Source organism: Mustela erminea, chromosome 5 (genome assembly GCF_009829155.1).
Source record: "Mustela erminea isolate mMusErm1 chromosome 5, mMusErm1.Pri, whole genome shotgun sequence".
NCBI classification, from domain to species: domain Eukaryota; kingdom Metazoa; phylum Chordata; class Mammalia; order Carnivora; family Mustelidae; genus Mustela; species Mustela erminea.
Window position 1 is genome coordinate 86,026,074 of NC_045618.1, and position 21,067 is coordinate 86,047,140.

At 35.1% G+C, this 21,067-nt stretch overlaps 1 protein-coding gene across 16 annotated transcripts in view; it reads right to left on the reverse strand.

Annotated features, from left to right (window-relative positions):
• Positions 1-21,067, reverse strand: part of RALGAPA1 (Ral GTPase activating protein catalytic subunit alpha 1) — a 247,914-nt gene that overhangs the window by 198,244 nt on the left and 28,603 nt on the right. For all 16 annotated transcript variants that reach the window (XR_004285927.1, XM_032344040.1, XM_032344039.1 and 13 more), the window contains exons 2-7: positions 18,405-18,515; positions 17,579-17,628; positions 12,416-12,473; positions 5,400-5,443; positions 3,915-4,092; positions 1,937-2,052 (exon numbers count right to left, since the gene is read on the reverse strand). Coding sequence is in view for 15 of the 16 variants with exons in the window: in XM_032344040.1 (XP_032199931.1) it covers positions 1,937-2,052; positions 3,915-4,092; positions 5,400-5,443; positions 12,416-12,473; positions 17,579-17,628; positions 18,405-18,515 (557 nt within the window). In the remaining variant the exon portion in view is untranslated. The remainder of the gene's footprint in view (positions 1-1,936; positions 2,053-3,914; positions 4,093-5,399; positions 5,444-12,415; positions 12,474-17,578; positions 17,629-18,404; positions 18,516-21,067) is intronic.

Consider the following 21,067-nt stretch of genomic DNA (forward strand, 5'->3'; position numbering starts at 1 on the left):
TGTCCACATGAGGACTAGTTTATCAATATTCATAGCCATTTTATTTGTAATAGCCAGAATGGAAGCAACTCATATCACCATCAACAGGTGACTGGATAACAAAGCGTGTTATATCCATACAATGAAAAGCTACTCAGCAATAAAAAGAACCCAACTATTGAAACATAACAATATGGATAATTTTCAAAAAAATTATGATAGAGAAAAGAAGCTAGACCCCCCAAAAAAGTATGTACCATATGATTCCATTTATATGGAAATATGGAAAATGCAAACTCTGGTGACATGTTATCAGATCAGTAGTCACCTGGGAATCAGGCAGTGGTTAGGAGTAGAAAAAGATGTATTACAAAGGCATGTGAGAACTTTTAGGAGCAATATCGTCGTTATCTTGATAATAGTGATGGCTGCATGGCTGGACACATGTAATAAATTTCATCAAAATATATATTTCAAATATTGCAGTTTAGTATATGTCAATTACATCTCAACAAACCAGCAAAACAAATTTTAAAAATCTATACAAGGTACAAAAGTTGTTTTTTAAAAAAGAAAAACTGTAATGATAATGACAGTAACAACTACTACCCACAGAACACTTTGTGGCACGCACTTTTTTCTTCTAGTACTTTGCACTAGTTATCCAACCATCAAACACCAAAATAGGGTAGGTATTATTTTTATGTCAGTAAGATGGAGAATCAGATTTAAACCTTGCAATCTTAGTTTCTGAGGCATAGGGAACTTTTGTGTTTGGAATAGTTATAAGAAATGGGTATACTGCCCTATGACCCAGCAATTGCACTACTGGGTATTTACCCTAAAGATACAAACATAGTGATCCGAAGGGGCACGTGCACCCGAATGTTTATAGCAGCAATGTCTACAATAGCCAAACTATGGAAAGAACCTAGATGTCCATCAACAGATGAATGGATCAAGAACATGTGGTATATATACACAATGGAATACTATGCAGCCATCAAAAGAAATGAAATCTTGCCATTTGCGACAACATGGATGGAACTAGAGCGTATCATGCTTAGCGAAATAAGTCAAGCGGAGAAAGACAACTATCATATGATCTCCCTGATATGAGGAAGTGGTGATGCAACATGGGGTCTTAAGTAGGTAGGAGAAGAATAAATGAAACAAGATGGGATTGGGAAGGAGACAAACCATAAGTGACTCTTAATCTCACAAAACAAACTGAGGGTTGCTGGGAGGGGTTGGGAGAAGGGGGGTGGGGCTATGGACATTGGGAGGGTATGTGCTTTGGTGAGTGCTGTGAAGTGTGTAAACCTGGCGATTCACAGACCTGTACCCCTGGGGATAAAAATATATTATATGTTTATTAAAAATTTAAAAAAAAAATTGCTGATTACCCAAAAAAAAAAAAAAGAAAGAAAGAAATGGGTATATTCTAAGACTGTTTTCATCAACAAGGGCATACACATTTCATATGAAGAGATGAAGAGGTTACCCTACAAAATACATTCACCGAGAAATTTATAGAGTACAAACAGGTTAAAGTATAAATTACATTCCTCCACCACATCCCATTCTCAGCCTACGTCCCTACTGGCTGCCTCTTGGCAGGCTGATTCCTAAATCAGTTATCACTTAAAGACCACAACTACTGATTATAAAGGAAAGGATTAAAAAGTAAACCCAACTGGCCCACAGAAGAAGTTATATACATAAAAGAGTCTACTTTAAGATTTTCTCTCTAGGTCCCTTTCTAAGAGACTCATAATCCCTCCAATGATTTTTATTTGACAAAGACATACTAACAAACATTTTCAAAAGTAAAAATTTGTCCTCCTTCAAGAAAATAAGCAAATATTTACTCTAACATAATAATGGAAAGAGAGAGAAAAATTAATTACCCACACAAGATGGTAAGAGGGATGATATCAAAGAAGATAACACATACCTGAATTACTATATATTTTAAAAGTGCTTCAAGAAAATAGCTTGTGAGATCTTCTTGTCCTTTATCTCCTGATTGTGGAGGGACAAGAGGAGTGATTTCCTCTATAGTGACTTGAGCTATACAAAGACAAAATTTTAGTATAACTACAAAACAAATTTAACAATGAAATAATGTGATCCAAATAAAATTTAAATGTAAAACATTTAATGCAGTGAATGGTGCTTGAAAACATTCTAATGATTGGACCTTGAAATAAATCTGAGATCATCCTAACAGTCCATCACAACAACCATAAAGTTAAGTAATCAGCTGCTTCATAAGCCCTTGACTGAGAGAATGTGACAGGGATGGACAGATAACAAAGGGATTTAGAGTGAATCTTACTTGAAAAAGAACTCATATTTTTCAAATTAACATTAAGTGTGCCCAATACAAAAGTTCCATAGTATGATGAGAAACAACAATAATGAACTTATTTATCAATCAAAGGACACATTACTCTAGTAATGACCACACTTACTCTTAAAGGTAGTCCCCTTATTCAAAGAATGAAATGCTATTTCCCTCTCAAAAAGGAAGGACAGCATCTTAGTTCCTTGATTATAAAAGTCCATGTACAAAATAAGAAACTTGCATTTTCTAAAATTTTCAAGTATTCAAAAACATTCATTATAAAAAATGCAAATTCAAGAAAATCAACCAACAATGAGGTGAACTCTCTTAAATATTTCCTAAGCAGCACCTAGTTTAGTACAGGCAGGCTCCTAAACCTGTTTCTTAATAAATATTAGCCAAGTAATTAAGCTCATAAAAATAAGTTTTGTTACAGTCCTCTTGGCACAAAGTAAAATACTCTTGTACTTCAATGTACATCTAAATTAACTTAAGGATACAAGATGACACATGAGAATTAGAAATGAAAGATAAATGTAAAATGGATTCTATGAACCACTTGTTTCTGATGCTGTGACACCAGAAGCCTTGCTGGCCAGGGAGAGAATGTCTTTCCTGGGGCTAAAGAGCTAATTCCCAGAGATAGTAAAGATGGGCCAGAGAACATGCCTTCTACGCGCAAAACAACCAGTCCAGGGTCCACACCTCTAATCCTCTTCTATCCAGCTCTCACGTTCAAGGCCACTATTCCTCTGACCTAATCACACAGGTACCTAGGTGACAATGAGGGACAGCCACTATGCACCTAAGCCTGCTGAAATTATCCAAATGAGCCAATCATAGGACTGCTCACACTGCTTCACATGTTCCTACCTACAGAATTCACAATAAGGGCTCTTGCCTTTAATGCCCTACCCCTGACAGATCCTGGCACCTCCCCCTCTGGCCACCCTCCCTGGTGTGGCATGCCCTCTCCCCTCGGGAACTGTAACTATTTTTTTTTTTAATCACAATCATCTTCTGATCTGTTGGCCTCATCATACATAAAAAATAATAAAACCTACATTATACAACATTGCCTTGAATTATCCAGTTAATAAACATATGGACAGGGGTGCCTGGGTGGCTCAGTGGGTTAAAGCCTCTGCCTTCAGCTCAAGTCATGATCCCTGGGTCCTGTGATAGAGCACTCAGCAGGGAGCCTGTCCCCCTTTCCTTCACCTCCCCCCACCCCACTGCCTGCCTCTGCCTACCTGTGATCTCTGTCTGGCAAATAAATAAATAAAATCTTTAATAAATAAATAAACAAACAAACATATGAACTTTTTTTTTTTTTAAGATTTAATTTATTTATTTGTCAGAGATCAAAAGTAGGCAGAGGGGCAGGCCGAGAGAGGAGAAGGCACACTGAGCAGAAAGCCCGATGTGCAGCTCGATCCCAGGACCCTGGGATCGTGACCTAAGCTGAAGGCAGAGGCTTTAACCCACTGAACCACCCAGGCGCCCCATGAACATTTTAAAACTATATTAACAAACTACATAGGAAATTTTGAAATACTGATGGATAAGATCTCACGAATCTTACTTTCTTGAAGATTGAGTGGAGGATTAATGAGATTATCTAAAGTTCGAGGTCCATGTTCAGATTGTAGTGCTGAAAATCCAGGAATTAAGCATGAAAACATCCAAAGCTGTTCTTTGCTACAGTTATTCTGAAGAGCTTGCAACCACAGTAAGAAAAGACGAACACCTTCCCGTCTGATCTAAAATGAAACGAAATGAAAAATAGTATTTTTACTTATAAGGGAAATATTTTCTTACTTTTAAGACCAAAATTCTCTAGAAGATGATTAGAGAATGTTATTTAACAAAGGAGAGGAGAAAATGGGAAAAGGAGAAGAGAAAAAAGAAAAGAGGGGAAGGGAAGGAAAAAGGAAGGGCTACTATATCCATGTCATTTATTGTGCTCTCATTATTTATAAATTGAAATTCATGGATTCTGAACAAATACAGAATAAACTTGGCCATCAGGTAATCTTTATTCTATAATTTCCATTGGGAAAAAAAAAAATCAGAAAAGTATTTCCTTCTTGTTTACTTCCCTCTTTCAACACCACGGGTCTAATCCAAGAAGCAAAAAGAACAAGAGCAACTGTTCCTCATACGCTAACTTCGGTAAAAGGTGGAATAGTTACGGGGATCTTGGTGTGCCCTGCTAAATCAATGTTCTTGTTCTTAAAAAGCTTACCACTCTGAAATTATGTCATCTATTTATTATTTGCTGCTAACCAGCAAAGCAGAAATTCTGACTTATTACTATATCCTAAGTACCTAGAATACCCCCCATATTCAAAAAACAACAAATATTTCAACCATTGCATAAATTCTCTTTCAGGAAGAGAATAGGAAAAGACAGAAAAACATTCAATCTCTGACAACAAAAACACAAAGTTCTTCACTAAGCTAATCTCCCTGGTAGCTTTGGAAATTGCCCTACCACAGCTTTGTAAATGGCCACTGTTAAAGCTGTTCAACAGCTGCCAACCTTAGAGTTTACAGAGATAACAAGAAAACAAACAATTCAGAAAGCTGATTCCTTTGTACTGCTATACCAAGCCTTGATACCAAAACTACCCACAATAGGAAACTTTCACCTAACCTGTAAGAGGCTTTTGCACTGGATAGCTTCTCTTACCACAGCACAATGAGATAATCAAAAGAAAAAAAATAAAACCAACTTTTTAATATGAATCCTCTATTTTTCCGTACATCTAAGAATATTTATAGTAATATAAAGAATAATTTGTTGAAAGACTGAATAATTTTTGTCTCCTGGGGACCAGAGTAAAGTATTTCTAGTGAATCATTCAATGCAGTGGCAAAAGTTTTTCAATAGCCTAGTCAACCCAGTATGTATTTTTATACATACTAAATATGTTGTATATTTTAAGTCAGTTCACTTCAACTAAGTAAACTAAAGACAATTCAACAATTTTTAGGAAAAAAAGTTGATGTAGGAAAAGTAGAAGAGGCAGTGTTTTTAAGTCATAGAAAAAAGACATAATTATACCTTCAAGGAGTTTCCTGTGTGAAGTAGTTTCTTTAAAATCAATCCTAAAAAGGAAACATGATTGAAAATATTCATATTTTCTTAGTTGTTTCCAAATGTCAGAGTTCTCGGTCAGACTTGAAAATACTTTAAAACAAGTCTTTGGCAATCTCCAAATTATTCTTGGTGACCCTGATATCCCTCTGGCCATAATTTTTGAACCAGAGGGCATATAAAGAGTCACCTTTTCGACACATGGTCTACTGGAATTAAACATGATTTAGTTTATTGAAACAAACCCTAATCCCAACTGCATTTACTATAGCATTATCTCTGTATATCTCTTATTTAAGACAAGGATATAATTAAATAATTTCTGCATCACTAGTACAAATAAAAACCACTGTAGGAAATTTCCATTTAGTTAACCAAATGAACTTCTGTAATTCTAATATTTCCTAACAAACATTTTCATTGTACTAATTTTCATTTTTGGAATATTCAAAGCCATCTTAATTTATACAACTTTTCGACTCTATAATAAAATACTGAAATCACATTAACAAACATCCAGAGACCTGCCATTTGGTCTAAACAAATCTAAACACAGTCCCATGTTTCTTATAAATTCAAAATTTCATTTATTTACCTTATCTATGATATTTTATCTAACAAGTATCATTGAAACCTCGTTTGAAACTATGTCAAATCATTCACCTTCCTTCCTTCCGAGAAAAACTCATTATCCAGATTTTGGTATTAATTATTTCCAAAATATTTTTATATTAGGATTGTCATTTATAAATCAATAAAATATTTAGAATTGGTTTATATATTTAAAAACTTGTATCAGTAACAATTTCTTCCATGGCTATTTGTTCTAAACCTACTTTTTAATTCTTTCTAATAATACCAAGATAACACACACACACACACACACACCCCAAACCTGGATTTTATTGGTTAAGTTTCATTTGTCATACAAAAACAAGCTTTAATATTTCAAATAAAACTGTGTTGACTTATCTGCAATTCCCTTCCTTATGTTTGCACAAACTCAATTTCGTAAAGCAATACTATGTAAATGCCAGTCTTTAGTCAGCTCCCCTAAAAAAATCCATATATGCTAAATGCACTGTGGTATCATGTATTGGATTCTGGAACAGAAAAAGAGCATATATGGAAAACTAACCAAATGTGATTAAGTTTGAAATTTAATTACTAGTTTTTTAAAAACTTACATTTATGTATGATATACAAAGCAAGCCTTCCTATAAGTTACTTTCCTTTTTTTTGAGAGTGCATGTGCGAGAAAGCGGCGGGGGGCGGGGGGGGGTCAGTGCTTAGAGTGGTGGCGCTAAATCTTAGGCAGGCTCCATGCTCACCGCAGAGCCTCACTTGGGGCTCAAGCTCACGATCCTGAGATCATGATCCGAGCTGAAATCAAGAGTCAGACGCCCAACCAACTGAGCCACCCAGGGCCCCTACGTAATAACTTTTCACTATCTCTAGTGATCTATATAGCTCTAATTAATTCACTTTAACTGCTATATACAATCCCATTCCATACTATTAATCTTATTTATGTTAGGACATCTGGTTTGTTTTCAAATTTTTGTTATTCCCAGGGATACTTTAATAAAAGTTCTTGTCACAACTATAAAAATAGCTAACACCATACTTAATGGTGAAAGAGTTAACTGCTTTCCACACATCAGGAATGATACAAAAGTGTCTGCTCTCACCACTTTTATTCAACACTATACTAGAGAAGACTAGAAAGAAAGAAGAGAGAGAGAGAGAGAGGAGGGAGGAGAGAGAAATTAATTAATTAATTAATTAATTAAAGGTACCAGATTGGAAATCAAAAATAAAACTATCTTGGGAAGCCTGGGTGGCTCAGTTGGTTAAGTGGTTGCTTTCAGCTCAGGTCACGATCCTAGTGTCCTGGGATCGAGTCCCACACCAGGCTCTATGCTTGGCAGGGAGCTTGCTTCTCCCTCTGCCTCTGCCTCCCACTCTGTCTGCCTGTGCTCACACTCTCCCTCTCTCTCTTTCTCTAATAAATAAAATCTTTAAAAAAAAAAAAACAACTATCTTAAATTGCAGTTGACATGTTCCTATACGTAGAAAACTGAAAGGCATCTATAATAAAACAGAGTAAGTGAGGTATAATTAACTAGAAACGATATAAATATCCGCGAATTGGTGAGTAGATAAAACATGATATGTCCATGACAGAATACTATACAGCAATAAAAAGGAATGGTAACACATGCCATAATATGGAAAACAAACAAAAAAATGCTAAGTGAAAGAAGCCAAATGCAAACTACTATAAAGTGTATGATTTCATTTACATGAAATGTCAAAAAAAGACATTTACTGAGCACAGAAAGCAGATTGTGGTGGTGGGAAAGGCATTGACTATAAATGGGCTTCAAGGAATACTTCGGGGTGAGGCAATGTTCTAAAACTGCACAGTGGTAACTAAAGATTTATTGAAAATAACTGAATTAGTTACTTAGATGAATTTTACCTATATATAAATAATTCAATACAGCTACTTAAAAAAAAATCAATGACTCGTTGCTTTATTTTCCTTTATATATATGACAAAAAATGAAAGAAAACAGTTCTAGCATTTTTCTGAATGACAAAGAAAAATGACCATTTATGTATTTTCTCAAGATAGACATTTATTGGAATATTATTAAAACATGACAGGGACACCTGGGTGGCTCAGTTGGTTAAGCAGCTGCCTTCGGCTCAGGTCATGATCCCAGCGTCCTGGGATCGAGTCCCACATCGGGCTCCTTGCTTGGCAGGGAGCCTGCTTCTCCCTCTGTCTCTGCCTGCCATTCTGTCTGCCTGTGCTTGCTCGCTCTCCCTCTCTCTCTCTCTCTGACAAATAAATAAAATCTTAAAAAAAAAAAAAAAAAAAAACATGACAAGTAAAGAGCCTAAAGATCTTTCGGAGATTTAAGGCTACGTTTCTTAGAAGATACAATAAACTCTTGAAGTTCAGATGTCTAAAAAAAAGACCCATCATCATAAACAACCTTCAGAGACATTTTTATGATTATGAAACACAAAATAGGATTTCACTGTTTGAGTACCTTATTAAAGGCTTATCACCAATTCTTATTTCTTCTCTGATATAAAGTCTATTCAAATATTTTGCTAATTTAAAAATATCTGTCTTATTATTGAGCTGTAAGAATTATTAACAGCTGTAAGAACTGTAAGAGTTCTTCTGGGTATGTTAACGAATATGTTACATTTAGTCTCAAACTTTATCTACTAAAGCCTTTTTTAGCCCCTGCCTCAATATCCTTTCTAGATGTCCGGAGTTTCTTTTGTTTCAGGAATTAACTGGGAAGGCTTACAGTTTCAAATCCCCACAAAAGACTTCTCCTTTTGTTAAAGATAAAATACATTTTACTCATCTAATTACCAGTTAACAGACATTGAGTTATTTCCATTTTTTGGCTATTATGAAGACTGGTACTATGAATATTAGAGTATACATTTCTATGCAGACATGTGTTTTCTTTCTCTTGGGTATATATCTGGGCATGGAAGTGCTGGGCCATAGAAGAGCTCAATGTTTAATATTTTGAGGAACTGCCAGACTGGTTTTCAAAGCATCTGTAGCATTTTACATTCCCACCAACAGTGTTTGAGGGTTCCAATTTCTCCAAAGCTTCACCAATGCTTGTTTTTTGGGGTTTTTTTTTTGCCTATAGTCATTCTAGTAGATGTGAATTGGCATCTCCTTAGAATTGTGATTTGCATTTCCTACTGACTAATGATGTTGCACATCTCTTCATGTGCTTATCAGTCATCTAGTATGTCTTGGAGAAATGTCTATTCAAATCCTTTGCCCATTTATAAATTGTGTCCAAAAAAGATATCACTTGCTATAATGGATTAAAAAAAATGTGAGGCCTAAATAAAATCGATGACTTTCTTTTTTAAGAGAAACAAATATATGTTTTACAAATTAATGTCAGGCCCATAACATTCTACTTCAACAATGTAGATAGGGTGGTCACCCACATATTCCCCATGAGCAAGGGTCATTAGCATCATTAGCAATCAAACCTGACATCCAACCAAAGCCTAAATGAAAGCCAACAACTCTAGTTCCTGAAGTATAGATCTGTTACCTCTTTGGTTAGTCTTATTCCAAGCGATCTTATGTTCTTGGTGCTAGAGTAAATGAATCGATTCTCTACTTTCCCTTTCCATAGTTTCATTGTCAGTGTATAAGAAAGCAAATGATTTCTGTACATTTAATTTGTATCTTGCCACATTACTGAATTGCTGTATGAGTTCTAGTAGTTTGGGGGTGAAGTTTTTGGGTTTTCCATATAAAGTATCACGTCATCTGAAAAGAGACAGAGTTTGAACACTCATGAAAGAAAATGAAGAATACACAAAAAGATGGGAAAAATATTTCATGATCATGGATCAGAAGAATAAACACTGTTAAAATGTCTATACTGCCAGAGCAATCTATACTTTCAATGCCATACTGATCAAAATTTCACCGGCATTTTTCAAGCACTGGAACAAACAATCCTAAAATTTGTGTGGAACCAGAAAAGACCCCAAATTAGCAAGGAAGTGTTAAAAAAGAAAAACAAAGCTGGGGGCATCATGTTGCCTGATTTCAAGCTTTATTACAAAGTATGATCACCAAGACAGGATGGTACTGGCACAAAAACAGACACACAGACCAATGGAACAGGTAGAGAGTCCAGATATGGACCCTCAATACTATGGTCAAATAATCTTCGACAAAGCAGGAAAAAATATCCAATGGAAAAAAGACAGTCTCTTCAATAAATGGTGCTGGGAAAATTGGACAGCTATATACAGACAAATGAAACTCGATCATCCTTTTACACCATTCACAAAGATAAACTCAAAATGGATGAAAGACCTCAATGTGAGACCGGAATCCATCAAAATCCTAGAGGAGAACATAGGCAGTAACTTCTTCAACATCAGCCACAGCAACTTCTTTCAAGACATGTCTCCAAAGGCAAAGGAAACAAAAGTGAAAATGAACTTTTGGGACTTCATCAAGCTAAAAAGCTTCTGCAGAACAAAGGGAACGGTCAACAAAACAAAGAGGCAACCCATGGAGTGGTAGAAGATATTCACAAATGACACTACAGTCAAAGGGTTGATATCTGAGATCTGTAAAGAACTCCTCGGGACTCCTGGGTGGCTCAGTCTAAGCATCTACTTTCGGCTCAGCCCATGATCCCAGGGTACTTGGATCAAGCCCTGCATCAGTCTCCCTGCTTGTTGGGAAGCCTGCTTTTCCCTCTCACACTTCCCCTATTGTGTTCCCTCTCAATGTGTCTCTCTCTGCCAAATAAATAAATAAAATCTTTAAAAAAAAAAACAAAAAACAAACAAACAAAAAAAACTCCTCAAACTCAACACCCAAAAAACTGATAAACAAGTCAAAAAATGGGCAAAAGTCATGAACAGCCACTTCTCCAAAGAAGACATACAAATGGCTGGCAGACACATGAAAAAATGTTCATCATCATTAGCCATCAGGGAAATTCAAATCAAAACCTCATTAAGATACCACCTTACACCAGTTAGAATGGCAAAGATTAACAAGACAGGAAACAACAAATGTTGGAGAAGATGTGGAGAAAGGGGAACTCATACACTGTTGGTGGGAATGCAAGTTGGTGCAGCCACTTTGGAAAACAGTACGGAGATGCCTCAAAAAATTAAAATAGAGCTACACTATGACCCTGCAATTGGCACTACTAAGTACCTGCCCCAAAGATACAGAGGTAATGAAAAGAAGAGCCATATGTACCCCAATGTTCATAGCAGCAATGTCCACAATAGCCAAGCTATGGAAAGAGCCGATATGCCCTTCAACAGACGAATGGATAAAGAAGATGTGGTCCATATATACAATGGAATATTATTCAGCCATCAGAAAGGATGAATACCCAACTTTTCTATCAACATGGGTGGGACTGGGGGAGATTATGCTGAGTGAAAATAAGTCAAGCAGAGAAAGTCGATTATTATATGGTTTCACTTACTTGTACAACTTAAGGAATAACATGGAGGACATTAGGAAAAGGAAAGGAAAAGTGAACTGGGGGAAATTGGAGGGGGAGACAAACCATGAGAGACTGCAGACTCTGAGAAACAAACAGGGTTTTAGAGGGGAGGGGGGGATGGGTGAGCCTGGTGGTGGGTATTAAGGAGGGCACATATTGCATGGAGCACTAAGTGTGTACATAAAGAATTAATCTTGGAACACTGAAAAAATAAAACCTAAATAAATAAATAAGAAAGCCAACAACTGTTATCTGCAGTTTCTAATCACAAAGGGGAAGCATGTCTGAGAACAAGCACTCAAGAGGACTGTGGTGACACTGTTAATAATATAAGACCAGACTCCAAACCAGCAAGCACCTTGGCTTATTTCCTGGTAACAGAAAGTTTGTGATCTCCTCCCTACTTGGTTTCTGACGGTAACCCACAACAGGTTTTTTTCCCCTCCTTTTTTGTTTTTGGCTTCATTCCATGATCTGGAAAGCTCTACTCTGGCTAGAGTTAACAAGAAAGTTAACTCTAGTTCTCCTCACTATTTTCTGTGGAGCAAACTGCCAGCTGACACTGCTTGCTTTTGAATCTGGAGCCCACTCTACTTGGCACTTAACATTTCTCTTCCATTTCTGATTCTCAGATGTTTATTTTGATGTTGAGTCTGCTTTTATTTTTTTGGTTTTGCAGTTTTATCATTACTGAAAGTAAAAGAACAGATAGATCGAAGAAATTTAATATGCTACTTTGACTGGAAATCCTTCATCTATTATTTTTAATTTTACATTCCCATTAAGTTTAGTTTTGTATTCTTTATATTTTTTCTACTAAAACATAAACTACAAATTCATTTCAAATAATGACCAACCCAGTACAGAGCATTTTCATATATTATCATTTATGTCAAATGGGGAATATATATTCAAATCACTTACCAATACTATGAAACTGCCATCGCTGATGAATTCTCTCTGGAAGAAGTTGTAAAATTTTCTAAAAATCAGTACGAATAAAACAAAGAATGAAAAGCAAGTAATGAGACCACATTCTGTGCAATGTGAAAAATAAACGAAGAGCTTACAATAAGCATGTAACAGTTTCTTATGTAAAATATAGATAGCATCACCAACATAAAACAGTATTTGAGATAATCTGACAGGACTTGCACTACTTCAGCACTGGCACACTGATCAATATTTGAAAACAGCAAAAGCAAAACCCAACAAGCTATACTAACAAAGACTTGGAACGCAACACTAATGAATTTATCTTTCATAATGATGTGGAAAGTAAGTATATCCCTCTTTATGAATTAAATAATGAACTCTAACATATTTCAAAATGATTATTTGCTACTCCTAGAATTTCCAAATTGTGGATATTACTAATAAGTTCTGAATTCTTTCAGATACTATTATTTGTAACATTGTGTCTCACTTTGAGAAGTTCTTCCTCCTGTTTTGATAAAAGAAGGAAAAATATTTTGATTTTACAAAAATCACATCAAATATTTGTACTGACTTGATTCACATGAACCCAAAGGTACTTATATTTATGATGGCTATAGGTATAAGAACAATATTTAAAATTTCAGGATCCTTACAGTTAAACTAATACAGGTTTCCATTAATTAGGATGAACACTTTTTACAATTTTACAAAATTTTACCTTTAATTCCCTTCACAAATTTCCTCTGTGTGAATTTTTCTAGCTCAACAGCTGCCTTACTATGCTACTAAACTAAGCTCCCAGTACTCATCAGCTTGCTGAATGAGTTTAAGTTTGTTGTTACTGCTGCTTTTACTGCTGTTATACTTTAGAAATGCCATGAACCAAAGTGTTCATAAGGGCCAAACACTAGATGCTTTTATATGTAATGCTATCTCATTAATCCTCACAACCATCCTAAAAAAGAGTTTATTAATCTCAGTTTAAAAAGGAGAAAGTGGGTTAAGTAATGTGCTTAAGTTAGAAAGTGGAAGAACTGAATCCAATCTTGATATGCTTAATCCAAAATGTATACTTTTATACTATTTGGCCACAAAAGATGGTATGCATGTTTTACACTTCTCTATCTTCCACTAGTCCATCTCATACAGGAGAATGATGAAGAAATTTTACATGAGATACACAAACTTCTTTACCATTGCCCTCCTCATATTTCTCTAGCCAACAACTGTATAAATGTATTTATCTTGGTATGGAAAGGGATAAAATTGTAAGTTGAAAAGTTAAGTTTGTAAACTACCCAGAAACATTCCTAAATTATGACTATTATACTTCAGATTTAGCCTCTTTTTTTTTTTTAAGATTTTATTTATTTATTTGACAGAGAGAGATCACAGTAGACAGAGAGGCAGGCAGAGAGAGAGAGAGAGAGAGAGAGGGAAGCAGGCTCCCTGCCGAGCAGAGAGCCCGATGCGGGACTCGATCCCAGGACCCTGAGATCATGACCTGAGCCGAAAGCAGCAGCTTAACCCACTGAGCCACCAAATCAGGTGCCCCCAGATTTAGCCTCTTATATATAAACGTCTTTATTTAAAAATGAAAGAATACTATAAAAATGAAAGAAACCATGTATAGTCTTAATGGAGGAAAATTGCTATAAATCCTGCATAGTATTATTAATACTACATAATGGTGCTTTTCATTCAAAAAAGAGGAAGTCAGTTAATCTATAAATTTCTTGATTTTTTTAAAAATCATCATTACTGGGGCACCTGGGTGGCTCAGTGGGTTAAAGCCTCTGCCTTCGGCTCAGGTCATGATCCCAGGGTCCTGGGATCAAGCCCCGCATCGGGCTCTCTGCTTAGCGGGAAGCCTGCTTCCTCCTCTCTCTCTCTGCCTGCCTCTCTGCCTACTTGTGATCTCTGTCCATCAAATAAATAAATAAAATCTTAAAAAAAAAAAAATCATCATTACTAAGGTGAGCTCAGGGAGGGCAGAAACCTCCCTGGAGCAGACAGGCAAAAAAGCTCCTTTGATCTTGATTTTCAGTGTGAATACAGACAGTGAAAATGGGGCCTCACGATCCTTCTGACCTTTTGGCTTTTAAAAGCAGGAGGTGTCAGAAAAGTTGCCACAGGGGTAAATGGCTTGTGGTTAAATAATTAAATGTTTAAACAAAACAAAATAAAATAAAATATAAAAATCATCATTAGTCTCTTAAGATAGAGATCAGATATTATTATCCCCACTGTAAGCAGAAAAACATCAGCACAAAGGTTACATATTTTTTCCAAAAGATGAAAGCCCTGTATCTAACATCTTTATATTCTAAGAAAATTCACTCATTCATTAAAGGTAACAACTGATAAGTATATATTACATACAGGGAAATAAACACTATTTTTTTTTAAAGATTTTATTTATTTATTTGACAGAGAGAAATCACAAGTAGATGGAGAGGCAGGCAGAGAGAGAGAGGGAAGCAGGCTCCCTGCTGAGCAGAGAGCCCGATGCGGGACTCGATCCCAGGACCCTGAGATCATGACCTGAGCCGAAGGCAGCGGCTTAACCCACTGAGCCACCCAGGCGCCCCTAAACACTATTTTTTAATAGAAGGAAGGTCCTGAAAGAGCTTCCATTAACTAATCCATCTCAGTTTCCTGAACACAGGGCAAGCATGAATGTCTGAAGGAACACTTTCCAGAAATTCTTATCTTGTGTTCTCTGCTGATACCTTTTATTTTTTAACTTCTTTTTCAATCTTGATGCCTTTTACTTCCTTCTCTTGCCTAACTTCCCTGGCTAGCTAGAACCAAGTGCAATATTTAATAGAAATGGCAAGAGTTGATATGCTTGTTTTGTTCCTAATCTTAAGAAAGAGGAACTCAGGGGCGCCTGGGTGGCTCAGTTGGTTGGACGGCTGCCTTCGGCTCAGGTCATGATCCTGGAGTCCCGGGATCGAGTCCCGCATCAGGCTCCCAGCTCCACGGGGAGTCTGCTTCTCTCTCTGACCTTCTCCTCGCTCATGTTCTCTCTCACTGTCTCTCTCTCAAATAAATAAATAAAATCTTTAAAAAAAAAAAAGAAAGAGGAACTCAGTATCCAGTACTAGGTACAGTCTTAAATGTGTATTTTTGTAGATTGTAGATGTCCTATATCAAGCTGACAAAGTTTCTTTTTATTCCCATTTTGTTAAGTATTTTATCATGAAATAGTATTGGATTTTGCCAAATGCTTTCTATCAACAATAACATATTTTTTGTCTTTTATTTTATTATTATTACTACATACTAGTTGGTTAATTTTTAGATGTTGAACTTTGTATTTCATATATAAATCCCACTTGGTGATGTTGTACAATCCTTTTTATATGCTTTTTTTTTTTTAGGATTTTTTGTGCCAATATTCATGAAAATATTTTATAATTCTCTTTCCTTGTTTTTGTCTGGTTTTGGTTGGGTAATATTGGCCTCACAGAATGAACTGTGAAATATCACCTGTTTTTTTATTAAAGAATTTCTGAAGAACTGGTATTTTTCTTTAAAGGGCTAGTTAAAATTCACTAGTGAAGTCATCTGGGTCTGGGCTTTTTCCAGGTGGGATTTTATTTAAATACTAATTCATTTTTTCACTAGTTATAAGTCTTTCAGATTTGTTATTTCTTTTTAAATCGCAAAGCTTTCTGTCTTTATAGAAACATGTCCATTTTATTTATCAAATTTGTTGGCACACAGTTGGTCATAGTATTCTCTTAGTATTCTCTTACAATTTCAATAAAGTCATTAGTGATATTCTTTTTTAATTCCTGAATTTAGTAATTTAATTCCTCACTCTTTTTACTTAGTACAGCTATCCATTATTAGTTTTCTTATCTTTTTGAATGAACCAATTTTTAGTTCTGTTGGTTTTCTCCATTTTTTAAATCTTTCTTTCATTTATTTCTGCTATAATCTTTATTATTTCCTTTTATCTGCTTGCTTTGGGTTTAATTTGCTCCTTTTTCTAAGGTGGAAGCTTAAGTAATTGAGAGGATATCATTCTTGCTTTATTATATTAAGTTTATAACTATAAATAACTATAAATTTTCCTCTGAGTGCTTGGTTACCTGCATTCCCTAAGTTTTGGTATACCACATCTTCCTATGAGCCACTGGTTATTTGGGGGTGTACTCATTAACTTCCACATATTTATGAATTTACAAAATTTCCTTGTTATTGATTTCCTCATTTAATTCCACATTAGAGAACATAATTTGAACGATTTCTGCTGATAAATTCATTCTTTCTCAAAACACCTATGTTTTAACATTCCCCTTGTAAATAGTTCATGCAAACACCTGGAGATATAAACATAAGCAAATTCCTCAGGGACAAAGATTACTGAAAATAAATAGCCCAATAGGTACCAAAACCAGTTACTTCCATCTAGAACTCTAAAAAAAAACAAAACAAAAAAGCTTCTTTTTTTTTTTTTTAGCTGTGACTAAATCAATAGCTAAATCAATTCCTAAGAGAGATATCAGATTGTTCAAATTCCTCTAAACCATGTCAAAGAACCCAAAGTATAAAACTGAATTATCTTTAATTACCAACAGACAAAATGGCTCAATGTTGAAACACAGTTTTCCAAATTCTTTACTGTCTTTCAAGTCACAAGTCTCCAGATCTCTGAATTCTTGCTAAAGATTGGAATACTCCTATCATTGCTTGATTTGAAAGACAGAATGAAGAGGCAAGGAGTTATTTTAAAAGTGAGGGGACCCTAATTTTTATCAGTATGCCGAAAACAAAATATAAACTTTAGTAAAGCATCAAATGTTCCTACTTCCTTCTGTTTATTTAACAATAAAGACTTCTCTCACCCCAATCCAATGTAATATAGAAAAATAATTTATAAAACACTTAACTATTTTACAGTGTTACCAATTCTATGGTGTCACATGCATAAAAACGTAATTCTATTTTTATCTAAAAACAACACTGGTATCTCAAAAAATAATTAAAAATTAAGTCAGATATGTTTTGAGGTCAAAGAATGTGATTCAGTTCTTGGAAAGCAAGGAAAATTCATGCTCTATAATTCTAATATATTCCTTTGCATGTTCCAAGAATTATTTTGAAGGGAAAAAAAACTGATGGGCAAACACTTACCTCAAAAATAAAAAGTATAGCATCCAATTCCTCCCTTTGAGACTTGTGACCTAAAACATTTTTACAGAAAAATATTTTAAAGATTATCATTTTGTCCTCATTGTTAACAAGCATTTAAAAAGCTTAAAATATTTCAAGCACTAAAGTATCTTCTCAGTGATTCTTTAATAAAATATTTAAAGCATACTCTGTTCAATGTATAGACAATACTGTACCATATCTATTCAACAAATAAATTTAGATTCCACATATTTATATCTAAAAACAAATAATATACTGTGGAGGAGTGCCTGGGTGGCTCAGTCAGTTAACTCTCTGCCTTGGGCTCAGGTCATGATCTCAGGATCCTGGGATCGAGCTCCATCTGGGGCTTCCTGGTCAGCGGGGAGTCTGCTTCTTCCTCTCCCTCTACCCCTCCCTCCACTCATATGCCCGTGCATGCTCTCTCTCGCAAATAAATAAATAAATAAAATCTTTTTTAAAATAGTAATAATAATACACTGGGGAGAACTTAGAATAAATTCTGAAAATGAAAATATGAGAATGACTGCTCAAACTTCACAGGCATCTAAGGGCAGAGCAAAAAAAGTGAGGAAACAGGTAAATAAATCTATCTGACCAGGCAAAAAGCAAATCTTGTAAGCCTTCTCAAAAAGAATGAAGATAGTATTACTAACCCATACTTTGAGACAGGGTCTGAAAGATGTTTCACAAAAGAAGTGAAATAACATTAAAATTTCAACATCCAAGGGTTGATTTTCAAGTGGGTATTTATGACAATTGTTTGAAACATCAACATAAGTCAGGGCCAATTATAACACCTTACCTTTCTGTTTAAGACTAGCTTCAATAGTCACAAAATTCTCAAAGAACACGTAATATATATGTGAAAAATGTTGGTCAAAAAACTGTTTAAGATCAATAGACTCTGCATTCTCTGAAAAGGAAACAAAACAGTTTTTAGTGACTATATATATGTTAAATCATGTTCAGCAAATTATCATAATGGTGAGTTTCCTTCAAAAAAAGTCAAAGAACTGCTCCTAAAATTCTATCCTATTAAAATATTTGAGATATGCACTTATTTATATCCTTGTTCTCACAACTTTAGTTTTTAAAAATTTTTAAATTTAAAAACAGGTTAAAGGGCACCTGGGCGGCTCAGTCAATTGAGTAAGTTTGTGCCTTTGCTCAGGTTATGATCTCAGGTTCCTCATCCTGAGATCCAGCCCTGTGCCCTTCTCCTTCTGCCCCTCCCAGCCCATTATGTGCTCTGTAACTTTCTCAAGTAAATAAATAAAATCTTTAAAAAAAAAAAAAAGGTTAAATCAGGTTATCATTATCATAATATTTGTTTCCTAAAAAAAAAAAAACTCATACAAAACAATGTCTCAGAGAGATTTATTCGAAATTTATTTTGAGTATTTAACCAAACCAAAGAAAGAGTCAAGTTCTAATTTCAATTCACAGCTATGCTTCTCTCAACTTATCCCCAAGAGTTTAAAATCAGTATTTCTAGAATAATTATATATCTTATCTTTCCAAAACACATTTACTCAGTAAATAGGTATATAACAACAGACTTTATAAATAGGCACTTAAGTATTACAAAGCTCGAACAGATAATATTGCTTTAAAGGAATTGTCAGTATAGTCCAGCGCACACAAAATCAAACATATAGCTATATGCACATCAGAAAGTGTTAGGTACTGAAAGTGAAGTTACAAAATACATTGGCAATTTAGAAACAAAAATTACTTTCAAAGCTAAAAAGGGGTGGAAGTAGGGAAAGTAGGAGAGCTTAACACAGGATTTATTATTTGAAAAGACTTTTAAGGATAGTAAGGGCTTTGAACATGAAGCGGTGAAGGGCATTCTAGGCATTAGCAAAGACAACAAAATGAGGAAAGTATGAAGCATGACAGGATACAGAAAAATAATTCACTTTGGCTAGAGCCTAAAACATTTTGATAAAAATAAAATTGAAAAAATAGCCTTGAAATATGTCATAAAATGCCTTGAATGTAAAGTAAAGGAGACAAATTATTATTCAAAGCAAGAAACAGACGTATACATACTATACATCTTGTTTGAGTTATTTTCAGGGACTGAGAAGGTTGAAGAAAAAGGGGAAGAGGGAACTTTTACTTTTAATATATACTTCCTATTATTCAATTTTCTTTGCAAAAAGGACTTATTTCTGGGGCACCTGGGAGGCTCAGTTGCTTCAGCATCTGCCTTCAATTCAGGTCATGATCTCGGGGTCCTGGGATGGAGCCGCATGTTGGGGCTCCCTGCTCAGTGGGGAGCCTGTTTTTCCCTCTTCTTTTTCCCTCTCCCTCCCCTGCTCATGCTCTCTCTCTCTCTCTCTCACTTAAATAAATAAAATCTTTTTAAAAAATTAAAAAATTTAAAAAGCACACATTTTGGGCGCCTGGGTGGCTCAGTGGGTTAAAGCCTCTTCCTTTGGCTCAGGATATGGTCTCGGGGTCCTGGGATGGAACCCCGCATCGGGTTCTCCGCTCAGCAGGGAGCCTCTTCCTCCTCTCTCTCTCTGCCTGCCTCTCTGTCTACTTGTGATCTCTGCCTGTCAAATAAATGAATAAAAAATCTTCAAAAATAAAAAAATAAAAAACACATTTCTTTTATAATGAAAAATAAATTTTAAAAAGGCACTGGAAAAACAGCAAAGATTTATGAAGCTGGAAGTGAGATGAAGAATACACTATTAATTGTTATGAAACTCAAATTAAAGTTAAATATCAGTTAATTTCTTGAAATGCTCTAAGGCTCAATAAAAGATTTCAGAATAAAATTAATAGTAAACAACATATAGATAGCACTTTAAACTCTTTCATGTAATATCTTACCCTGTGAATAATCATAATGATTTTTTAGTGACATCTTGTATATGGAATTTTCCAAGACTTTCCCTTTTGCTCTGCCCTCCCAAAGGAAAGGATGGATGCCCTCTCCTCTATATTCCCTTGGATTCTCTACATTTCTATCTTATGGAAATAATTACATTTTACGTGTTTTTTTGTCTTCTTTCCAGGACTAGTCTATAGCTTTTTTAGAATATAAACTGTGTCTACCTTAGTATTCCCAAAACCTAACACAGTGCTCAGCACATATGTACTCAAATATGTTTTATTATTGATAAAACAGGTTATTTTAACTTTATTAGATTCATTTATTAGCTTGAAAATTTTTATACTAGAAAAGATTGCATAACCTCCTGACAGGCAAAACATTGCTTCATCTAGACTGTAATTAGAACACCAAAATTTCACTCCTATCAGTAACACTACCTGTGTGACTTTTTCACAGAACTAGAAAAACATAATGGCTAACACAAACTGAATATTTCCTATATGTTAGACACTCTATGTCCAACATATTGGATGTGATTTACTGAAATTATTTTCTATAATTCTCACAATGACACTATGAAATAAGTACTATTATTATCCCTATTTTATAGATGA